Source organism: Heloderma suspectum, chromosome Z, assembly GCF_057233095.1.
Source record: "Heloderma suspectum isolate Gila_16-S chromosome Z, 16-S_ref, whole genome shotgun sequence".
Classification (NCBI taxonomy): domain Eukaryota; kingdom Metazoa; phylum Chordata; class Lepidosauria; order Squamata; family Helodermatidae; genus Heloderma; species Heloderma suspectum.
In genome coordinates, this window is record NC_139476.1 from 1,339,796 (window position 1) to 1,358,683 (window position 18,888).

The window sequence follows — 18,888 nt, forward strand, 5'->3', positions numbered from 1 at the left end:
GGATGCCCTGGCTTTAGTGGACTCTGGAGCTACGACCAGTTTCATGGATGAAACCTTCGCCCTCTTCCACAAGATTCCTACCCTGCCCCTCCCTGCCCCCTTGGCAGTGGAGACCATCGCTGGGCATCCTCTTTCTTCGGGTGCGGTGACCCGGATTACAGCTCCGCTCACTCTGCGCGCCCAGTCCCACGTTGAGCAGATCCAGTTTCACCTGGCCAAGGTTCCCCAATACCCAATCGTGCTGGGTGTTTCCAGGCTCTCTAAGCATAATCCTCAGATTTCTTGGGGGCTTCAGCAAGTGGGATTTGTGTCTCCCTACTGCCGGGAGCATTGCCTCCCGACCCAGGCACCAGTCCCAGCCCAGGCCTTAACCCTTTCCTCTCCCTCCTTGTCTGCTTCTGGCAGTTCTTCAGCTACCGTGATCCTTCCAGAGATGTATGCGGCTTTTCGGGATGTTTTCGACAAGAAGGAGGCTGACCAGCTCCCCCACCCCACCCATTTGACTGTGCCACTAACCTCATTCCGGGGGCGACCATCCCCGCTGGCTGGCTGTATTCGATGTCGGAGCCGGAACTTCAAGCTCTGCGTGAGTTTTTGGACACAAATCTCAAACGTGGCTTCATTTGCCCTTCCTCCTCCCCCGCCTGCGCCCCTACCTTTTTTGTTGCCAAACGATCTGGAGAACTCCGCCCTGTGCACGACTATAGAGCCCTCAATTCAGTCTCCATCCCTGACATACCTGAGATGCTGGAGCGCCTGGGGCGAGCCAAGATTTTCACAAAGTTGGACCGGCGTGGCGCCTACAATCTGATTCACATCCGGGAGGGGGATGAGTGGAAGACCTCTTTTGGCACCCAGTACAGAGCATATGAATACCTAGTGATGCCATTTGGGCTCCCCTGCGCCCCCTCCCCACGTTTTCGCGTTTTATGAATGCCATCTTCCGGGACTATTTGGACACTTTCCTCACTGTGTATCTCGACGATTTACTTATATTTTCTGAGAACCCCCACGCCCATCAGCACCATGTCTCCGCCATCCCCCAGCACCTCCACGAGAACCATCTTTATGCCAAGCTGGAGAAATGTGCGTTTGACCTAACCTCTTTGGACTTCCTTGGCTACATTATCTCAGCTGACGGTATCAGGATGGATCCTGCAAAGGTCCACGCTGTCCTCTCCTGGCAGGCTCCATCCACCAAGAAGGACTTGCAACGTTTTCTGGGCTTTACTAATTTTTACAGAAAGTTCCTGCCCAGCTTTGCTCGGCTGACATCTCCTCTCACAGACGTCCTTAAGGGCAGGAAATCTCCTTTTCATTGGACGGCATCTGCCCAACAGGCTTTCGAGGAACTTAAGAAGCTTTTTAGTTCTGAGCCGATCCTGTTACATCCCGACCCAAGGAAGCCTTTTGTGGTGCAAACTGATGCCTCTGCGGTGGGGGCGGTGCTTTTTCAGCCAGATCGGGTGGGCGGCGGGTTGCAACCCTGCGCCTACCACTCCAGGAAGCTGAACATGTCTGAGAGGAATTATACCATCTGGGAGAAGGAACTCTTGGCCATCAAGTCCGCTTTGGAGACCTGGCGTCATCTGCTGGAGGGGGCACAGCACCCAGTTGATGTTAGAACCGACCACTGCAACCTGGAACATCTTCAGACAGCCCGTGCCTTAAACCAGTGGCAGATTAGGTGGTCGCTTTTTCCCCCCCGGTTCCACCTTAAGAATTGCCATGTGAAGGCCTCCGCCAACCGACAAGCAGATGCTCTTTCTCGTAAGCCGGACCTCCAGTCAGGGGGTGAGGGAAATCCCCCCCCCCCGATTCTTCCCCCCCAGAGCCTAGCGGAGGCTGTGGTGTCTCGCTCTTGGGAGGAGCTCCTTCACGATGCACAGGTTCAGGATGCTTTTGCTCTCACAAAAGTGGAGGAATTGGGGCTAGCCTCTGCCCCCCCCCACTCTACCCCCTTCTCTTTGCGAGGTGGCCTGCTTTACAATTCCGGCCGGGTCTATGTGCCTTCTAGGCCCCTCCGTGAGAAGGTCCTCCATCAGTGCCACGACTCCCCCACCACTGGGCATTTTGGCTTCCCCAAGACCCTGCATGGAGTGACGCGGGATTTTTGGTGGCCTCGTGTGTGTCGGGACGTCAAGACCTATGTCGCCTGCTGCCCAACCTGCCAGTGGGCGAAGGCCCCCTCAGGCAAGCCCAAAGGCTTGCTTCACCCCCTGCCTACCCACTCAGGACCTTGGAAACTGCTCTCCCTTGACTTCATCACACAGTAAGACCACCATTCTGGTGGTGGTGGATTTGTTTTCTAAGATGGCCCATTTCATCCCCTGCTCTGGGTTGCCCACAGCCAGGGAGATGGTGGAGCTGTTTTTGGCGCATGTTTTCCGGCTCCACGGATGGCCCAAGGGTCTCATTTCAGATAGAGGGGCCCAATTCACTTTGGGCCCATTTCTGGAGGGAGCTACTTGGGCTTCTCCATGTGACCCTCCATCCTTCCTCTGCCCACCATCCACAGGTGGACGGTCAGACCGAGCGCACCAATGCGACTCTGGAGCAATATTTGCACTGTTATGTCAATTACCAGCAAGATGACTGGTTTTCCTTGCTGCCTCTCGCAGAATTTGCTTATAACAATGCCTGCCATGCTTCCACCCACCAAACTCCATTTTTCGCCAATTTTGGTTACCACCCCGAGGCCTTCCCGTCCACCCTAGCTCCCTCTTTGGTGCCCGTGGCCCATGACTTTTTAGTGGAGTTGCGAGCAGTACACCACCCCTTACGGGACTCCCTCGAGCAAGCCAAGACAGCCTACAAGGCCTCTGCGGACTGGCAGCGCCAGCCGGGTCCCTCTCTGCAACTGGGGGACTGGGTTTGGCTGTCCACCCAATACCTCCCCTCTCACTTGCCCACAAGGAAGCTCGCACCTCACCACACGGGGCCTTTCCAGATTATGGCCCAGATTGACCCTGTTGCTTTTCGCCTGGCTCTCCCCCCCTCCATGAAGATCCATCCTGTTTTTCATCGGTCCTTGCTGTCCCCCCTGGTTTCTGGTGACCCTCATTGCTCAGTCGGCTCCCCCCCCCCGCCGCTGGTGGAGGGGGAGGAGGAGTTTGAGGTCGCAGAGATTCTGGACTCCCACCTTTCTTGCAGCCGCCTGCAATATCTAGTGGACTGGAAGGGGTATGGGCCAGATGAGCAAACTGGGAACCCGTGGAAAATGTGCATGCTTCATTGCTGCTGAGGCGTTTCCACCAGCTGTACCCCCACAAACCCGGGGTCCCAGGGGAAGAGCATGAGGGGGCCCCTCATGGGAGCGGGGATGATGTCAGGGTGGAAACTGAGCCGATAGAGCCCCAGAGCAATTCTGATCCTGAGGAGGATCAGCAATCCGTGGGAAAGGAGCTTGCTCATCTCTCACAGGCACAGCAGCTGGCAGAGATTCCTCCTGCCAGCATTCCTGGATAGATAGTGACCCTGGCAGTGAGAGAGCGCTGGAGGGGGGCTTGCTGGACGCTCGGCGCAGACGCAGGGAGCGACGACAGATGGAGGGCGCGGAAAGGAGGCATAGCGCCCATTTGGCGTGCAAGCAACAGCCGCCTCCCGTGGACCCAAGGGAAAGAGGGAGGATCTCTCCCTAGCCCGTAAGTTCAGGGTCTGCAAGTGACTCTCCTTCAAACGGGGACCAACTGCCTAACCTGGAGCATAGGCTTCTCTGCTGTTCCTTGCTTAGTCGCTGGTGATTCGCATCTGAAAGAGTCATTAAGTCGTAAAAGGATTAAAGCCTTGAAAAGAATCCTTTCGTCTGTGTCTTGAGTTGGCTATTGGAGTCTACTGAAAGAGGCCGCTAGGGCGCTCCTGACAGCTACATTCACACAACACAACAACCCATGATTCAACAACTACCCATGATTCAATGACATCCCATACTTTGGGCTGTCATGTTCTGTGAATGGCTGCACTGAATACCTAAAACAATTAAACAAAGGGAACTGGGCTAATAATGTTTCCTTCCATCTGGCTTAAAGAGGAGCGTTAGAAATCAGGAGAAAATATTCCTTGATGGGGGCTGCTGTGGTTGTCAAGCTGAGGCAAGATCTGAAATTTGCAAGGGTTACTGCAGGAGTATTAAGGCGGCTCGGACGCAATGGCTGGCCACAAAGTTGTTTGCGAGACATCCCACAGGTCGTTTCATTTGGGACGCACAGGTCCTGAATTGCTTCCTGGAGCTGTTATTTTGTTCTCTGCCAAAGCCAAATGAACCACGATCCTTCTAGATACAGGCCCAGTCGTCCCCAAACAGCAGAACTTGGTGGTGCTTTGTAACAGACAGCAGAGGAGGCCTATCAGTTCTCACCTGGCTTGCTTGTGTGGAATTCCAGGAGGCACTTGGCTGGCCTCTGTTGGTAGGACACAGACTAGATTGAATTTTCACCTGCACCACTTCCTTTGACAGACATCTCTCTCTCTCTCTCTCTCTCTTTCTGACTGTCATTGGGTTAAGAACAGATCCTTGCAGTCTTGATGCACTTACTACCTACCTAAGTACTTATGCAAAGTTTATTGATTTGGGCATCTCACCCACAACCATGCGTAAAAGTGCTGCGGCAGAGCTAAGAGAACTGTTTATCCAGAGGGTGGGGCAAAGTATTAAGAAAGGGGGAAATTTTGGTGGAGCAGGGAGGAAATGTTCTTTCTCCACGGTCCTGGTAAAACCACTTAGTTTGTTCTGCAGGGAGAGGGAGACCAGCTGACCGCTGGCAAATGAGTCAGCAACATTTGCTTTCTCATATGGACTAGAAACCCTGACTGGGAAAGATGTTTGTAGGATAATAAGCCCCGCAGAGATCACAGACTCCTGCTTGAGCCCACGGAGAGCCGTTGCCAATTGGCAGAGCGGTCGGTAACCTGGTGTTTTGGACTACAAGTCCCGTCAGCTCCCACCAGCATGGCCAGTGGCTGGGGATTGTCAGAAGTGTAGTCCAAAGCATCTGGAGGGTGCCAGGTTGCTCGTCCCCTGGAGCATTGCGCTTGATCGAGGGCAGCTTTATTTGGAAAGAACAGGGCTGTGAAAGGCCACCCCGACACCCAGCACAGAAGGACTGAGGGTTTGATTTGCTATCAGGCAACTTCTGATGTTCCCATTTAAACCAGCCCTTTACTGAGAACGATGAGGACTAGAACCTTTATTTTGAGGGGTGAGGCTCTAGGTCAAGGGCCGAGCACCTGTGCTGCATGCAGAAAGCCCCGGGTTTGTTTGTTTGCTTATTTCTTTATTGCATTTCTATGCCACCCGATAGACTCAGCATCCCCTGGGTGGGAACAGATCCCCGATGGAGACCCACTGCCCATCAGTGGAGATGATACTGAGCTGGATAAATAGTCTGCCTCAGTAAAAGGCAGTTTCCTAGGTTCCACCATGCCATCACCTCCCGGGGCACCACAAGCTGCCAGTCCTCATGGAGATTGCGGGGGGGGGGGGGGCATCCACCTGACTCCCCTGCTTTGTTTGGCACTGTGGGTTGTCTGAGCTTTCCCGATTCTTCCAGCAGGTCGACTGAAACCCCTTCCTTCACCCCCTGCTGTTTGCAAAGAGCAAAAAACAGGCAGCTCGAGGCAGGAGTGGAAAGGGAAAATCCGGATCAGGGCACATGGCTCACCCTTGTCAAGTGCTGACCAAATATATTATGTGACAGACGCACAGCATAACTGGATTTGCCCAGACGCCAAAAAAGTGGATATTCCTTCCTTCAGGGAAGGCCTTGAATGTATGAGTCAGTCACTCCAGGTTTGCTCCAGACTTTGCTTCTTCCTTCCTTGGGGGGCAGAACTGACTTGCACAACCACACCAGCTAACGCACATTTCTAGCAGAGATCCGCGGCTCCTTCTCTTGGCCTCTCTAAAAACACAGATACGTCCAGGGCACTCGCCTTCTCCCAAGACCTTTGTGGACTTTGACTTCTTTGCTGGCTTTTTTCTGGTTTGCAGATAAATGGGGAACTGGAAAACCGGAGCTGAATGTTCAGTGCTGGTCTCGCCTTTCCATATCATTGAAATGTGTAGACTCTAAGCCCCTGGGGGCAGATACCTTATCCTACCGACAACCCTGTGAGGTAGGTTACGTTAAGACCAACCAGCCAAGGCTTTTCCAGTCACCGACATGGCTGAGTGGCGATTGGGACCCAAGTCCCCCAGCCGGATCTGACATTGTAATCTGTCCGCTAAAGTGTATTTGCTCAGCCAAGGTGAGCAGCTGGTTTATCTGTTTCTGTTGCTCCTGTTTCGGTTTTTAAAGTTGTTTCCTATTGTTCATAGCCTCTCTTTTCTCAGGAATTAATTTTACTGCTGTAAAACAGCCTGGGTGGTCATTTCTAATTCTTCTCTATTTTAATTCTTTTCTATTTTCGATTTTGTAAACCACCCTGGAATAAAATTTGAAGGCAGTATGAACATATTATAAAAAAAATCAAAGCAAATATATGAGAACAGGGTTTTTCATTTATTAAGTGTGCAATCCTACGTGTGCTTATTCTGAAGCAGGTTCCAAGTGTTCAGTGGGGTTTACTCTATAGTATGGGTGTTTAGGATGGAGGCCTAACTTTTATGTAGGTCTATATCTCATCCATCTATCTATCTATCTATCTATCTATCTATCTATCTATCTATCGATCTATCGGTCTATCGGTCTGTCTGTCTGTCTGTCTATCTATCTATCTATCTATCTATCTATCTATCTATCTATCATCTATCTATCTATCTATCTATCCTATCTATCGGACGTTCTTAAAGACTGAAAGTTGGGGTATAAATAGAACATAAAGTTATATATCAGGGTGCAGAATCGCAGGGTCAAGTCCAGCACTTTGGAGCTACCCAGATGGCCCCCTTTTCCTGGCCCCACCCGCTTTCCTCCAACCACCGATCAGTTGGTGGTTTCCTGGTGTTTGTCCAGTTTTTCCCCCATTCTAAAGGCTGGAGTGCCTCTCCCAAGGCTGAGATATGGGCTGGAAGAGGTTTTGTCTAAAACATGCTGCTTTTGCTTTGCCACCTTTTGGGTTTGGCCCCGCCCACCAATGGAATGCGGCCCCCAAGAACTTCTCTGAAATTGAATGTGGCCCGTGGCCTGAAAGAGGTTCTCCACCCCTGCTGAGCTACCAGATTTTTGTTAAGCAGGATTTGGCAACCCGAGGTGCAGAGGGAGGGATTAATGTTTATTTGGGGCCCTCCTGAACCCTCTCTGCAGCCCAGGCATAGCTGAAGAGGACCATACCAAACGTGGCCGCACGTTTTATATTTTAATTAAGACTCTAGTCCTCATGGCCTATCTATCTAGCTTTTTTTTTTCCTGACCTTTTCCTGCTGCCCTTCCTTGTGTTTGATAGAAACTGGATGAATACGTTGTACTCAGCTGATCTTGGCGTCTTGCACCTGATTAATGAATGGCTGTTTGTGAAATGGGAAATTTTTTTGGCTGGGTACACTTGTTGCAACTGGGGAGTTTTTTAGTTCAGCCAGAGTCTGCGATGACACATTTCTCTTGAGGTTGGGTTTTTGTTTTGTTTTCCGCTTTTGGGTGGGGAAGTTTCTTCAGCTGGCAGGCAGATCAATGAACGCCACCGAGGCATTGCATGAGAAGCATCTTCCGAGCCAAGCTGGGTGAGACCACTAGGCTGCCCACCTTGTAGTGTCTCCTTCGATCGCTGGAGGCTCCCCAGGGTCTCAGTCAGAGAGAAGCCCATTCCTAGCAGTGTTGGGATCTTTCCTTTACCTGGAGATGCAAAGGAATGAACCTGGAGAAGCAAAGCTCTGACACTGGGGCAGTGTGCAACGATTCGCTCATTCTTCGACTGCATCTTCTTCTGGATGCAGGTGGAAGAAGCCAACAGCCTGCCGCAACTGGGCGCCACCCTCCAGATGTGGTGGACTAAAATGCCCATCTTCTCCAGCCATGGCTGGGGATCGTGGGCACTGTGGCCCAACACAGCTGGAGGGGAAGCCCTGTTGGAGAAGATTGCAACGAGCCATACAGGCCCAAAGAAAGTGAGGTCACCCCACAGCTCAGACGTACCAGTGGAGCCGAGCGTAACATCAGTGTTCTGCTTATGAGCCAGTAAGTTTGCACCTGTGGGCATTCATCCCTGCAGGAATGAACAGCATTCTGCAGAGTCTTGTAGGGCTCTGGTGACATGGGCCGGAGGGAGCTGTTCACACGCCAAGCCATGGAAAAACCCTTGGCTGCTGGCTGCTGCATTCTTCCGTCCCTCGGCTACCTGTGCAGAGAAATGCTCCGGATTGTGCAACCAGGAAAGGAAATAATGTCTAGGGTCCAAAATGTTCTCTTTTCCAGAAGCTGAGGCAATTTCCTGCTAGAGAAACCCTGAATCTCTTACCTGCTTCCTGAGCTTTGGCTGGAAGTTGGCACTAAGCCACCACGCACACTCACACACGCACTCTCAAGCCGACAATCGGTGCCGGCAGGCCCTCTTTTGCTTTCAAAAAGATCAACACCCCTGGGGGGGGGGGGTGATCACTGGCACCTCCTCTCTTGCCACCCCAGTGCCTGCCTGGGTGCATAAGAAGCCCTGCGAAGCAGCCCAGGTGGCTGAGAAGTCTTTTGCTAGCGCTTTGCAAACAGCTGATCTTTCTCGGGGTGTGCGTGGGTTCGCAGTCAGGGTAATTCTAAACCGCTCCATCACTTCTCCTTTAGTCATTTCTAGCAGAGTCTCTCCTTCTCCATCTGAACTTCATCCTCCTGTCGATTCCTGGAGGGCAAAGACTTTTCTCAACTTTCTTTTGGGGGGAAGTGAGGGTCATCTTTCTCTCCCTTTTGACCACCTTGCTCCTTTCTGACCGCTTTCGGCCAACATCAGTGTGTCTCTGTTCATTGCTTTCTTCCTATTTTTTTTTTTTAAAGTAGACAACACGTTTCAATCTCTAAACCAGAATTGTTGTCATTTTTTTTTTTTAAAGAAGAGACTAGAGCACACACTAAGATCTGACCCGAAAGGTATTTGATGGCAAATTGCATTTGATTCCTGTTTGAATTTGGTCTAGATCTATTGTGGGAATCTTCACTACCTTTTAAATTTTCTTTCAATTGAAATTGCCGAGTAATTTTTGTGGGCTATCTCTAGTGTTGTTTGAATTTTCACCCTTCCATTATCCCTGCTGGGGTTTACTCTCTGCTTTTACCGAACTTGGAACTCCAGTCCGTGAAATAGTTTTCTGCATTGTTTTCTAAGCTCTTCCTTCAGCTTGCTACCGCTGTCATATATTAGTAGCTTTCCTCAGCCCACATTTTGGGGAGCGTTTTCAATTTTGGACACCTCCGCGTTCGGCTTCCCAGCTTGTAAATAGTAATTTACTCTGGGGTTTTGCTCAGTGTGGTCTGTTAGCGAGAATAATCATCATCATCAGTTCATTTTTTCCCCTCCCTGTTTTATGAGGACAGGCTGAGCTAGGTTTAACTGTTGCACTTTTTTTTTCCTGATCCAGGTCTCAGATCTAAACATTTCTCCGGTTCTGTTCTTCTCTCTGTTTTCCCCCCTGAAAATTACGCTTTGAGCTTGCGTGGATCTCTCGGTCCTTTCAGCTTGCTTCGCTCACCAAAGGCTTAACTGCGGGTCTGTTGATTTTGGGAGGTGGCTTACCTGCAAAATGTCCCAGGGAGGTGACTTAGATGTGTTCAAGGCAGAGATGCTAACTTTCAGTTTATGGGATTACGGTGTCTTTGGCCTCATGCTTTTGATCTCCACCACCATTGGCCTTTTCTACGCCCTCTCCAAAGGCGGGCAAAAGACCTCCGAGGACTTCTTCACGGGTGGCCGGCAGATGTCTGCTATTCCCGTGGGCCTCTCTCTCTCCGCCAGTTTCATGTCTGCCATCCAGGTGCTGGGAGTGCCGGCCGAAGCATACCGCTATGGCATGAAATTCTTGTGGATGTGTTTGGGTCAGCTGCTGAACACCCTGCTGACCGTGTACCTCTTCCTCCCGGTCTTTTACCGTCTGGGGCTCACCAGCACTTACGAGGTAAGGGGAAGAAGAATTTGGGGTGCGTGTGTGTGTGCCCAGTAAAAGAGATGTCTTTTACTGGGTTCAGATGGAAGTCATTGATATACGCTTGCTTTCCTCATGTCCTTGTGGTGAGGTTAAGAATGGCGACAAGGAATAATTTCAAGAACAAATCGTTTGGCAGCGGGCTAACAACTTCTCCCCCGAGCGTCCCTATTTTTCAGGGCAGGTCCTCAGTTTTGGGTCTCTGCCCTGGTGAAGTACTGTCTGTATTCATCCGTTTAAAAACAAAACACTAGTGTGATCTGTTAGTGTCACCATTCTTTAGGGTTCGGCTCTCTTCCCTGCGGCTCTCTGGACGTCCAATCTCAGCGTGTACGGGAGCAGCATGGATCTAGTCTGTAACGCACATTAGAAACCAAGAGCCGTGGAACTTGGAAGAGTCAGAGCTGGCAGAACCCAGTGGAGGCTGGTGGCTCCGATGTCCCCGGGGCAGTGAATCTGCTCCGGGTTTCACTCAGAACCAGTCAGAACTCTAAAGGATCTATCCAAGGCACTTTGGATAGCTCCTTTAGAGTCCTGACTGGTCCTGAGTGAAGCCTGGAGCGGATTCACTGCCCCAGGGACATCGGAGCCACCAGCCTCCACTTCAAGATACCTTTGGAGGTCATTTAGTCTAACCCCCTTCTCAATGCAGGCTCCGCACTGCAGGGTGCAGCTACAGCATTTCTGACAGACGGCCATACAGCCTCTGCGTAAAGATCTCCAGCAAAGGAGAACCCACCGCCTCCTGCAGCTGTCTGTTCCACCTCCAAATAGCTCTTGTCCCAAGATGTTTTCCTCCTAGTGTTGAGCCGAAATCTGCTTCCCTGCCATTCCCCCCTGGTGCTTTGAGTCCTGCCCTCTTGAGCAACAGAGGACAACCCCGTTCCCTCTTCTGCATGACGGCCTTCCAAATATTTGCAGACCGCCACCAGCGTGTCTCCCCTTAATCTTCTCCAGAATAAATATGCTCAGCTCTTTCTACTGGTCCTCATGGGACGTGGTTTCCAGCATCTTCTGGAAATGCTCTCTTTCAGCCTTCCCCAACCTGCTGCAGACCAGATGCGTGGGACTGCAGTTCCCATCTTCCCCAGCCAGCGTGGCCATTGGGGGTTGGCCACAGTTAGCACATACTGAAAAGTGTATGTTGCATGCTCAAAACAACTAACAACAAACAAGCTGGAAAGGGCGTGAGCCCATTTGACCTTGAGGCTGGGCGATTCTGAAGGGCCCCGTTGCATCGAGATGTGACATGAGCCGCAATGTGGTGAACATACCCCAGAATGCCTCTGTGAGGCCACCTCTCTGACTTTTGCCAGATTTCCCCACCTTTCCCGTAAACTCTTTGGCACTCACCCTTAATTCCCCTAGTTTTTATAATTTTGACACAGCCAGCTGGGCATGTATGTGGTTATAGACGCTCATGTGCATCAGGGTGGCAGAATTTAGCAGGATATAAATGCAGTAATAAATAAATAATAAAAACAATATTTTGAATTTATTTATGTATTATTACAATTAGGCCCTGCCTTTTTTCTTCCTCCAAGGAGCCCAAGGTAGCTTGCACGGTCCCCTTCCTCTCCGTTTTATCCTCACAACAGCCCTGTGAGGTAGGCTAGGCTGAGAGTCAGGGACTGGCCCAAAGTCACCCAGTGAGCTGCATGGCAGAGGGAGGACTCGAACCCAGGTCTCCTGAGTCGCAGTCCAGCACTGTAGCCACCAGACCACACTGGCTCATTTAAAAGGAGTTTAAAATGCAAACTGCACATGCTCAGAGTATTATTATTTTTTAACTAGGGTTGGCTGACAGTTTTGTTGTGGTGGTGCTAAGGTGTCAGGAATGTAGAAGGCGTTTTCAGGCATGGCGTGAAGGGGGAATGGAAGTGACCCCAAGTGCCCTGCAGGGTAGGCCAGGGCGCCCAGAAGTCAAAGGGCTGCCACCACCCCTGAGTACTTCGGTCCTGTCCGAGCCAGGGGGATCTCGGACCTGCAAGTCTGCCTGGGACCCTAATAAGGCAAGGGCTCAAACCGACCCCCACGGCTTTAGATCCCAGACCCAAAATGTTACGTGGTACCCAATTGCTCAGCCGAGAAAGAGGCACTGAACCTAGCACCAGTGATTACCCAGGAGGAAGACACACAGCTCTGGGGGTAGATAAGTAGTTTGTTAAAAGAAGGGGAAGGGAACGGGGAAAAGGGGAAGGAGGTTGCCCAAGAAAGTACAGAGAACCGTTGGTGCAATGCCCCGAGCAAAAGAGTGACGCACTCCCTGATCTATCCTATATGTTACCGAAGTAAGGGTCTCCCTGAAAGGGTCCTGGCACCCATTCGTGACCCCCCGACACATGAGGTTGGAAGACCCCTCCACCGCCCTCCGTCACCCTTTTATCTCCTAGCCCTAGCAATTCTGGGCAGATCTAGGCCGCCAATCCCAGCCAGTGCCCATAGAGTGTCCCCCCACCCCCCCGGGAGTTGCACTGTCTCCCCAAGACCAGCTGCAACCATTCATCCCAGTTAGCGGGGCCCAGTCGTGGCCTCGGGCACGGAGAACTGCCTGAGCTGCCGTGGGATAGCACATTTCCAGGTGGTTGCACCATCCGTGCTAAGTGGGCCCGGCTCTGATGGTCGAGGCAGCCCGACGAGACACCGGCAACTTGTCCACCGCTCTTGACCCATGGACTGGCTTTCGGAGGGGTGGGGACTGGGGAACAGAAATGCCGCTTGTGTGTTTCACAATGGAAGTAATGCACAGGGCCATCTAAATGGAGGCCCGTTAAGTCCAGGTTCCAGCAGGTGCACCACTGAACCCCCTATGTCCCATACCCTGCTGCAGAGATAGGCTGCCTTTTGGGGCCGTGGGCACATCTGGCAATTTGAGAAACGGTCCTGGGCACCATCACAAAATGGCTGCCCTGGAAGGCACGGGAAGCCGCGAAGGACACGTCACCTGACCCAGACTGAGTATAAGGCGGAGGCAGGGCCTGATCTCCAGCACACTCTTTTGAACCCACCGTTTTCAACCCAAACCGGAACCTATTCCACAGCAATGCCAGCTGCTGGTCAGAAAATGTGTTAATTTAGAAAACAAAGCGGAAAGGAGCAGGGCACCTTCGGGGTGCAAAGAAAGGAGTTTGGGGGTGCATTGGTGCCCACGGGTGCCATGTTGCCAACCTCTGTCCTGCTGTGTAGGTTTAAACCTAACTACATGGAACTGAATTAGGGCACACATTAAAACAGAAAGATGTACACCTAAGGTACTGCATTCTGTCCTAGTCTACGATCCGGTTGCCACAGCACTCTGGGCTCGCCATGGGTTGTTTAACCCACAGTGAACCATGGTGCATGCTGAGTGCCATTTTGAATATGCACCCCCTGATCAGGAGGGGTGGCCAGAAGACAGATCTCCTGATGTGTTGGACTTCAACTCCCATCAGTCCCTGCTAGCATGGCCTGTGGTCAGGAATGCTGGGAGTTGAAGCCCTGACCATCTGGAGATTTACTTTCTGCCCAGCCTAGGGTGGCTCTGTGTCAGCGATGCCACAGTCGCAGATCCCTACAAAAACGCATTTTGTTACAAGGTTTGAGCCCAGAACTGCCCCACGTTCAGAGAAGTGTGAAATCCAAAGGGAAACTCCTTTCTGATGTGCACAGGAGCCCCAGAGGTGTGTGGATCACATCAGTTCGCATGAAAATTGAATTTGGCCAAACATCACTAGCTCAGGGCAATCTGGAGGTGAAAGTCAAGCAGAGGTGTGTGTTGTGTGGCTTGGGTGTTGACTGACTTCAGTCTTGGGGGGGTGACTTCTTTCCTCCCCTGCCTTTACAATCCATGTCATGCACCAATGCGTCCTCCTCTCCAGTTCTCCCTGCGTAACAGGAACACCCCTGATTTTATCCCATCCCTGTAAAACCACAATCCTGCTTTTCTCCCTAAAATGTTATGTACCTCAAAAGCTTTTCGTTCTTTCGGGTTGAGCCCCCTCCCCATGTTCTATCTGAGAAACTTAAACCTCACAGGGGGACGGGGGCGCATAAGGCGTTTTGTCACTACTGTGCATGCCCATGAAAGCTGTGGTCGCATGCAGTGCACATGTTGCCGTTTCACCCACTCACTGCCTCCGATGTGAGTCTCTTTTGGACTGCCGATAACAGATCAGAGGATAAAGATGTTTTCCTAGCGTATCTTTAACTGAAAGAACAAATGACCTCTTGGCTTGTTTAAATCGGCGCTGGACCAACAGTTGTAGAACAAACAAATCCACCAGTTTGAGTGGAATATGGGACGGTCACAGCACAGAGCTTTGGCATGATATCGCAAGGGAGGCCTCTGTTCCCGTCTGGGGAATAACTGGATGGCCATGCCAAGGTGCTTCCAATTTTCCAAAACAAGATGTAGAATGTTCTAGGTTTCTTCATCATTGAGGCCAGGGGTCCCAGGTGTTTGTCTCTTGCTTAGCAACGGAAGAAGCATCTTGCTGGGCTGGAACAAAGTCAGTTGAGTCCCGAGTCCTTCGCAGTAATCCCAGCAACGAGGAGGTGAGAGGTCCCGTCCCCCCCGAAATGGGCTTATCGTAAAATAGGAACATAGCAAAGTGTCTTATATCAAGTTTGATTATTAGTCCATCCAGCTCCGTATTGCCAGCACTGACTGGCAGCAATAATTCTCCGGGGTTTCAGCCAGGAGTCTTTCCTAGCCCTCCCTGGAGATGCTGCTGGGGATCAAAACTGGGACCTTCTGTGTGCAAAGCAGGAGCTCGACCACTGAGCTATGACCCTTCTTCCCCTGAAAACAAAATAAGGTTCCAAGACCTCATGGTTCCGAAGAAAAGGTTGATATAAATAGGATGCTTCCTTATGCCAAATCAGACCAACTAGCTCCGTGCTGGCAATGCTGACCAGCTGGAGCTCTCCAGGATTTTCCCCAGCCAGGGATTGAACCTGGGATCTTCTGTGGGCAAAGCAGCAGCTGTATCAGACGGCTAGGACCCTTCTCCTGAAGCCCAAGTGAGATTCCAGTCCTCATGGTTCCAAACACAGGGTTGATTGGCTGGATGGCATGATGGCAGTTGCAGTGCAATCACTCTGGGGACCCGATGTTGGGAATGGTGTGGAGTATAGTGGCAAGCATGTTGGGCTTGGGCGAGGTTAGGGTTCGGCCCCATTGATTAATTGATCGGTTGATTACATTTCTGTACCACCCAATAGCCAAAGCGCTCTGGGTGGTTTACAAAGATTAAAAAAACATTTTAAAATACACTCTACAGATTTTAAAAACCAATACCATCAACAATCAGGAACAGACAATTTATTTATTTATTTATTTATTCCATTTCTATGCCGCCCAATAGCCGAAGCTCTCTGGGCGGTTCGCAATGTTGGCGCCAGGTGGGCCTTGTCGGGGAGATCATTCCACAATTTGGGGGCCACCAACGAGAAGGCCCTCTCCCTTTTCACCGTCTTCTGAGCTTGCCTCGGAGACTGGAGGAGGGCCTTAGATGTTGAGCATAGTGTACATGTAGGTTTGTGTCGGGAGAAGCACTCCGCCAGGTATTGTGGTCCCAAGCCATGTAAAGCTTTATAGGTTAAAACCAGCGCCTTGAATTGGGCTCAGAAAGATACAGGCAGCCAGTGCAAGTGGGCCAGAGTCAGACTTAGATGTTTCACCTTTTGAATGCCGTGGAAATGATCTGTTTTCTTGTTACGTCCCCCTTGCCCTACAATGCAAGAACCTGACCAAAGCCTGGCTTCCTTTGCAAGAATCCCCCAAATCCATGGCCACTTGACATTCTACCAGAAATTAGCCAGTGGACTTTCTGGATACCATGATCTGCCTTCTGCCTCAGTGATCACACGCTATCGTGCCCTTATAATGCTGCCATTCCATAGCATTTCCCTGTGCCATTCCTTCCCACACTCCTTTGCAACTCATGGCTTCTCGGCTCAGGTGTTGGCCTTGTCGAGCCAAATTCCCATCACGGCCTTCTTCATGTATCCATTTTCTTCCTCAGTTCCCCCTCTAAAGCTCCCGGATAGGATGACGGTTGTTTTGATTCAAGTGCGAGGGTCAGTGATGAAAGTTGGGTGTGAGATTCTAGCTGTCGGTGCCAAGCTACATCCCTCACGGAGCAAGGCAGACTAGCAATCAAAAGCATCTTTGGCAAACCACAAAATAATGCCCGGGGGGGGGCTGAACGCACCTTTAATGGATGCCAAAGGGATGAAGGGTTTGGAGTTCCTAAGTCCCACAGCCTAAGTCTGTCTCCTGATGCTGTCTTCTAATCCATCTAATGATTTGGTAGGGCAAAACAAGCTCATTATCAGCAGGTTCTATACTCCGCAGCGTAATCCCAGTTATCTAGTCCACATGCTTTACTGATTATTAAAGATGAGGTCAGACTACAGGTGACTCATGCCAGATGGCCATTCTGGGCCTTTCTCATCCTGCATGGAGGGCAAAGATTTCAGAGAGGAGATGACACACTGAACCATCCTATGCATTAAATTTCTGAATTGCATCTTAGATTGCAATCCTGTACGCATCTGCTTACTCCCAGGTATGTGTCCATTGGATTGTGGCCCCTTAGGCTGCAATTCTATACCCCAAGGGTGGGGAAACCTGTGCCCCTTCAAATGTTGCCAGACATCAGCTCCCATCAGCCCCAGCTAGCATGGCCAATGGTCAGGGATGGTGGGAGTTGTCGTCCAAAACATTTAGAGAGCAGGTTGAGGAAGACTGCTTGGAAACCCCAAAAGCAGAGTCGGTCAAGTTATTGTTTGGTCACACGTGGCCCTCTCCAGAAGCTACCTGGATAAATCTGAACTACATTGATCCTGGGGAGAGCAAACAGCAAAAGCTCTTGATCCAAGATGCTCTGAGGATGTTGTAAAGGCTCCAAGGAGTTGTAAAGGCTTGAAACTTGGCAACCCGACTATTGGTCGGCCTTCCCTTGATGCAAAAGCGAACCTTGGGTTTTGTCTGCCTGCTGAACCGGGCACCCTGAAGTGCCGCCGAGGGCTCTCCAAGAGGCAAAGTGCCACGGATGGGTTTTGGAGCAGCGTGGGAGAAACAGTCCGAGGACGGCTGGCGGAAGCCAACTTGGGGGCGAGGGCTTGCGCATGCTGGCACCGCAAACAGGTTGCGTGAATGATGCACCTGAGCGACGGAGGTGCTGAAACGATGTGTCCCACGATGCATTCTGAAGAACGTCCTGCACCATCGGCAAAGAGCACCCAGCAAGGTTTTGCAATAAGCCACAACCAGCGCAAAGCCCACCACCAAGTGTGCGCGGTAAGCCGGAGAGGACTTGCATCTGTGTGTTTTGGGGAGGGGGATGTATCTCTGCGCATCCCTCTGTGTTCTCAGTGATACTCACTTCCAGTGTCCCCCCCCCGCCCACTCCACCACATTGAATGCATCGTTCTTCTGAGTCCAGCCTTCAGTCCCTTTAGCCCAACATTGTCTGCTCCACTTGCAGCGTTTCCAGGGTTTCAGGCAGGAGTATTCCCAGCTCTACCCGGAGATGCCATGGATCGAACCTGGGACCTTTGGCATGAAAGCAGGGGCTCCATTAGAGAACATCAGTTATTGGGTGGATTAGAACTGTAATAAATACATAAAAAAAGGAAACCACTGAGCAATAGCCCTTCTTGTAACAGCCCCTGGCTTCGGTCCTTCTTCTAAAAAATAAAGCAAGATTCCAGTCCCCATGGAATAACGGGTGGCTTTAAGTAGGAGCATAGGAAGCTGCCTTATACTGAGCCAGAGCCTTGGTCCATCTAGCCTGGTATTGTCGACACACTGACCAGCAGCCATAGTTCTTCAGGGTTTCTGAGCTGGGTCTCCAAGCCCTACCTGGAGATGCTGCCAGGATTGAACCTGGGACCTTCTGTGTGCAAAGCTGGGGCTCGGCCACTGAACTATGGCCCTTCCCTTAGTAATAAAGTAAGGTTCTAGACCTCATGATTCTGAATCAAGTTCTGATTGAAGTAGGAACATAGGAAGCTGCCTTATACAGAGCCAGGCTGTTGGTCCAGCTACCTCAGCTTTTTCATCACTGAGTGGCAGCAAAAAGACCCCTGTCTGTGGTTTCAGACAGCAGTCTTTTTCCAGTCCTACCTGGAGATGCTGTTGAGGTTCTGCATGCAAAGCAGGGACTATGACACCGAGAGCATCCCTTGTCTTTGCGGCCACTGGCTTAGATGTGGATGTGATGACTTCAGGATGAAGGGGAAGGGGGGTCTGCATGGAGCCAGTAGATGTGGTCCAGCTGGGCTCCTATGATGATATAATGAAAAGGACATAAGACACATTCTGGGGAAAGTTTATCAATGGCTAAGAACACCAGAAGAGCCCAGCTGGATCAGGCCCAGGGTCCACCTAGTCCAGCATTCTGTTCACACAGCAGCCGACCGACCAGCTGCCCACGGGAAGCCCACAAGCAGGACAGGAGTGCACAGCACCCTCCCGCCCACGTTCCCCCTTAGTTTCACTGTGCTGCTATGTTCAGGGGAGGTCTGTTTCCGGGCAGAAGCATAAGTGCTGCCTGTGTGCCTCTGGCTGTCCACTGTGGGAAACAGGATGCAGGGTTGGATGGGCTGTCCTGGATCTCACCCAGCAGGACTCTTCGTATGCTCTCCTGTAATCTCTCCTGAGCCATTGAGGATCAACTCTGCCTCCCTGCATCGTTCTCAGACAACTCTTCTGGTTGTGCAACGCAACCCACGCTTGAGCGTTGTCAAGAGACCGAGTCCAAACACGGGCTTTGGGGTAAATATAGCGAAGCCTTTATGACAGCCTTTATGAAGAGGCGGGGAACACTCGATGTGTGCATCCG

The 18,888-nt window shown here is 51.2% G+C and overlaps 1 protein-coding gene across 1 annotated transcript in view; it reads left to right on the plus strand.

The window, feature by feature from the left end:
* Window positions 1-8,905: 8,905 nt before the first annotated feature.
* LOC146333454 (sodium/iodide cotransporter-like) overlaps window positions 8,906-18,888 on the plus strand; it is a 39,564-nt gene continuing 29,581 nt past the window's right edge. Inside the window, exon 1 of the mRNA XM_084826275.1 lies at window positions 8,906-10,030. Within this exon, the coding sequence (XP_084682401.1) occupies window positions 9,659-10,030 (372 nt within the window). The 5' untranslated portion in view covers window positions 8,906-9,658. The remainder of the gene's footprint in view (window positions 10,031-18,888) is intronic.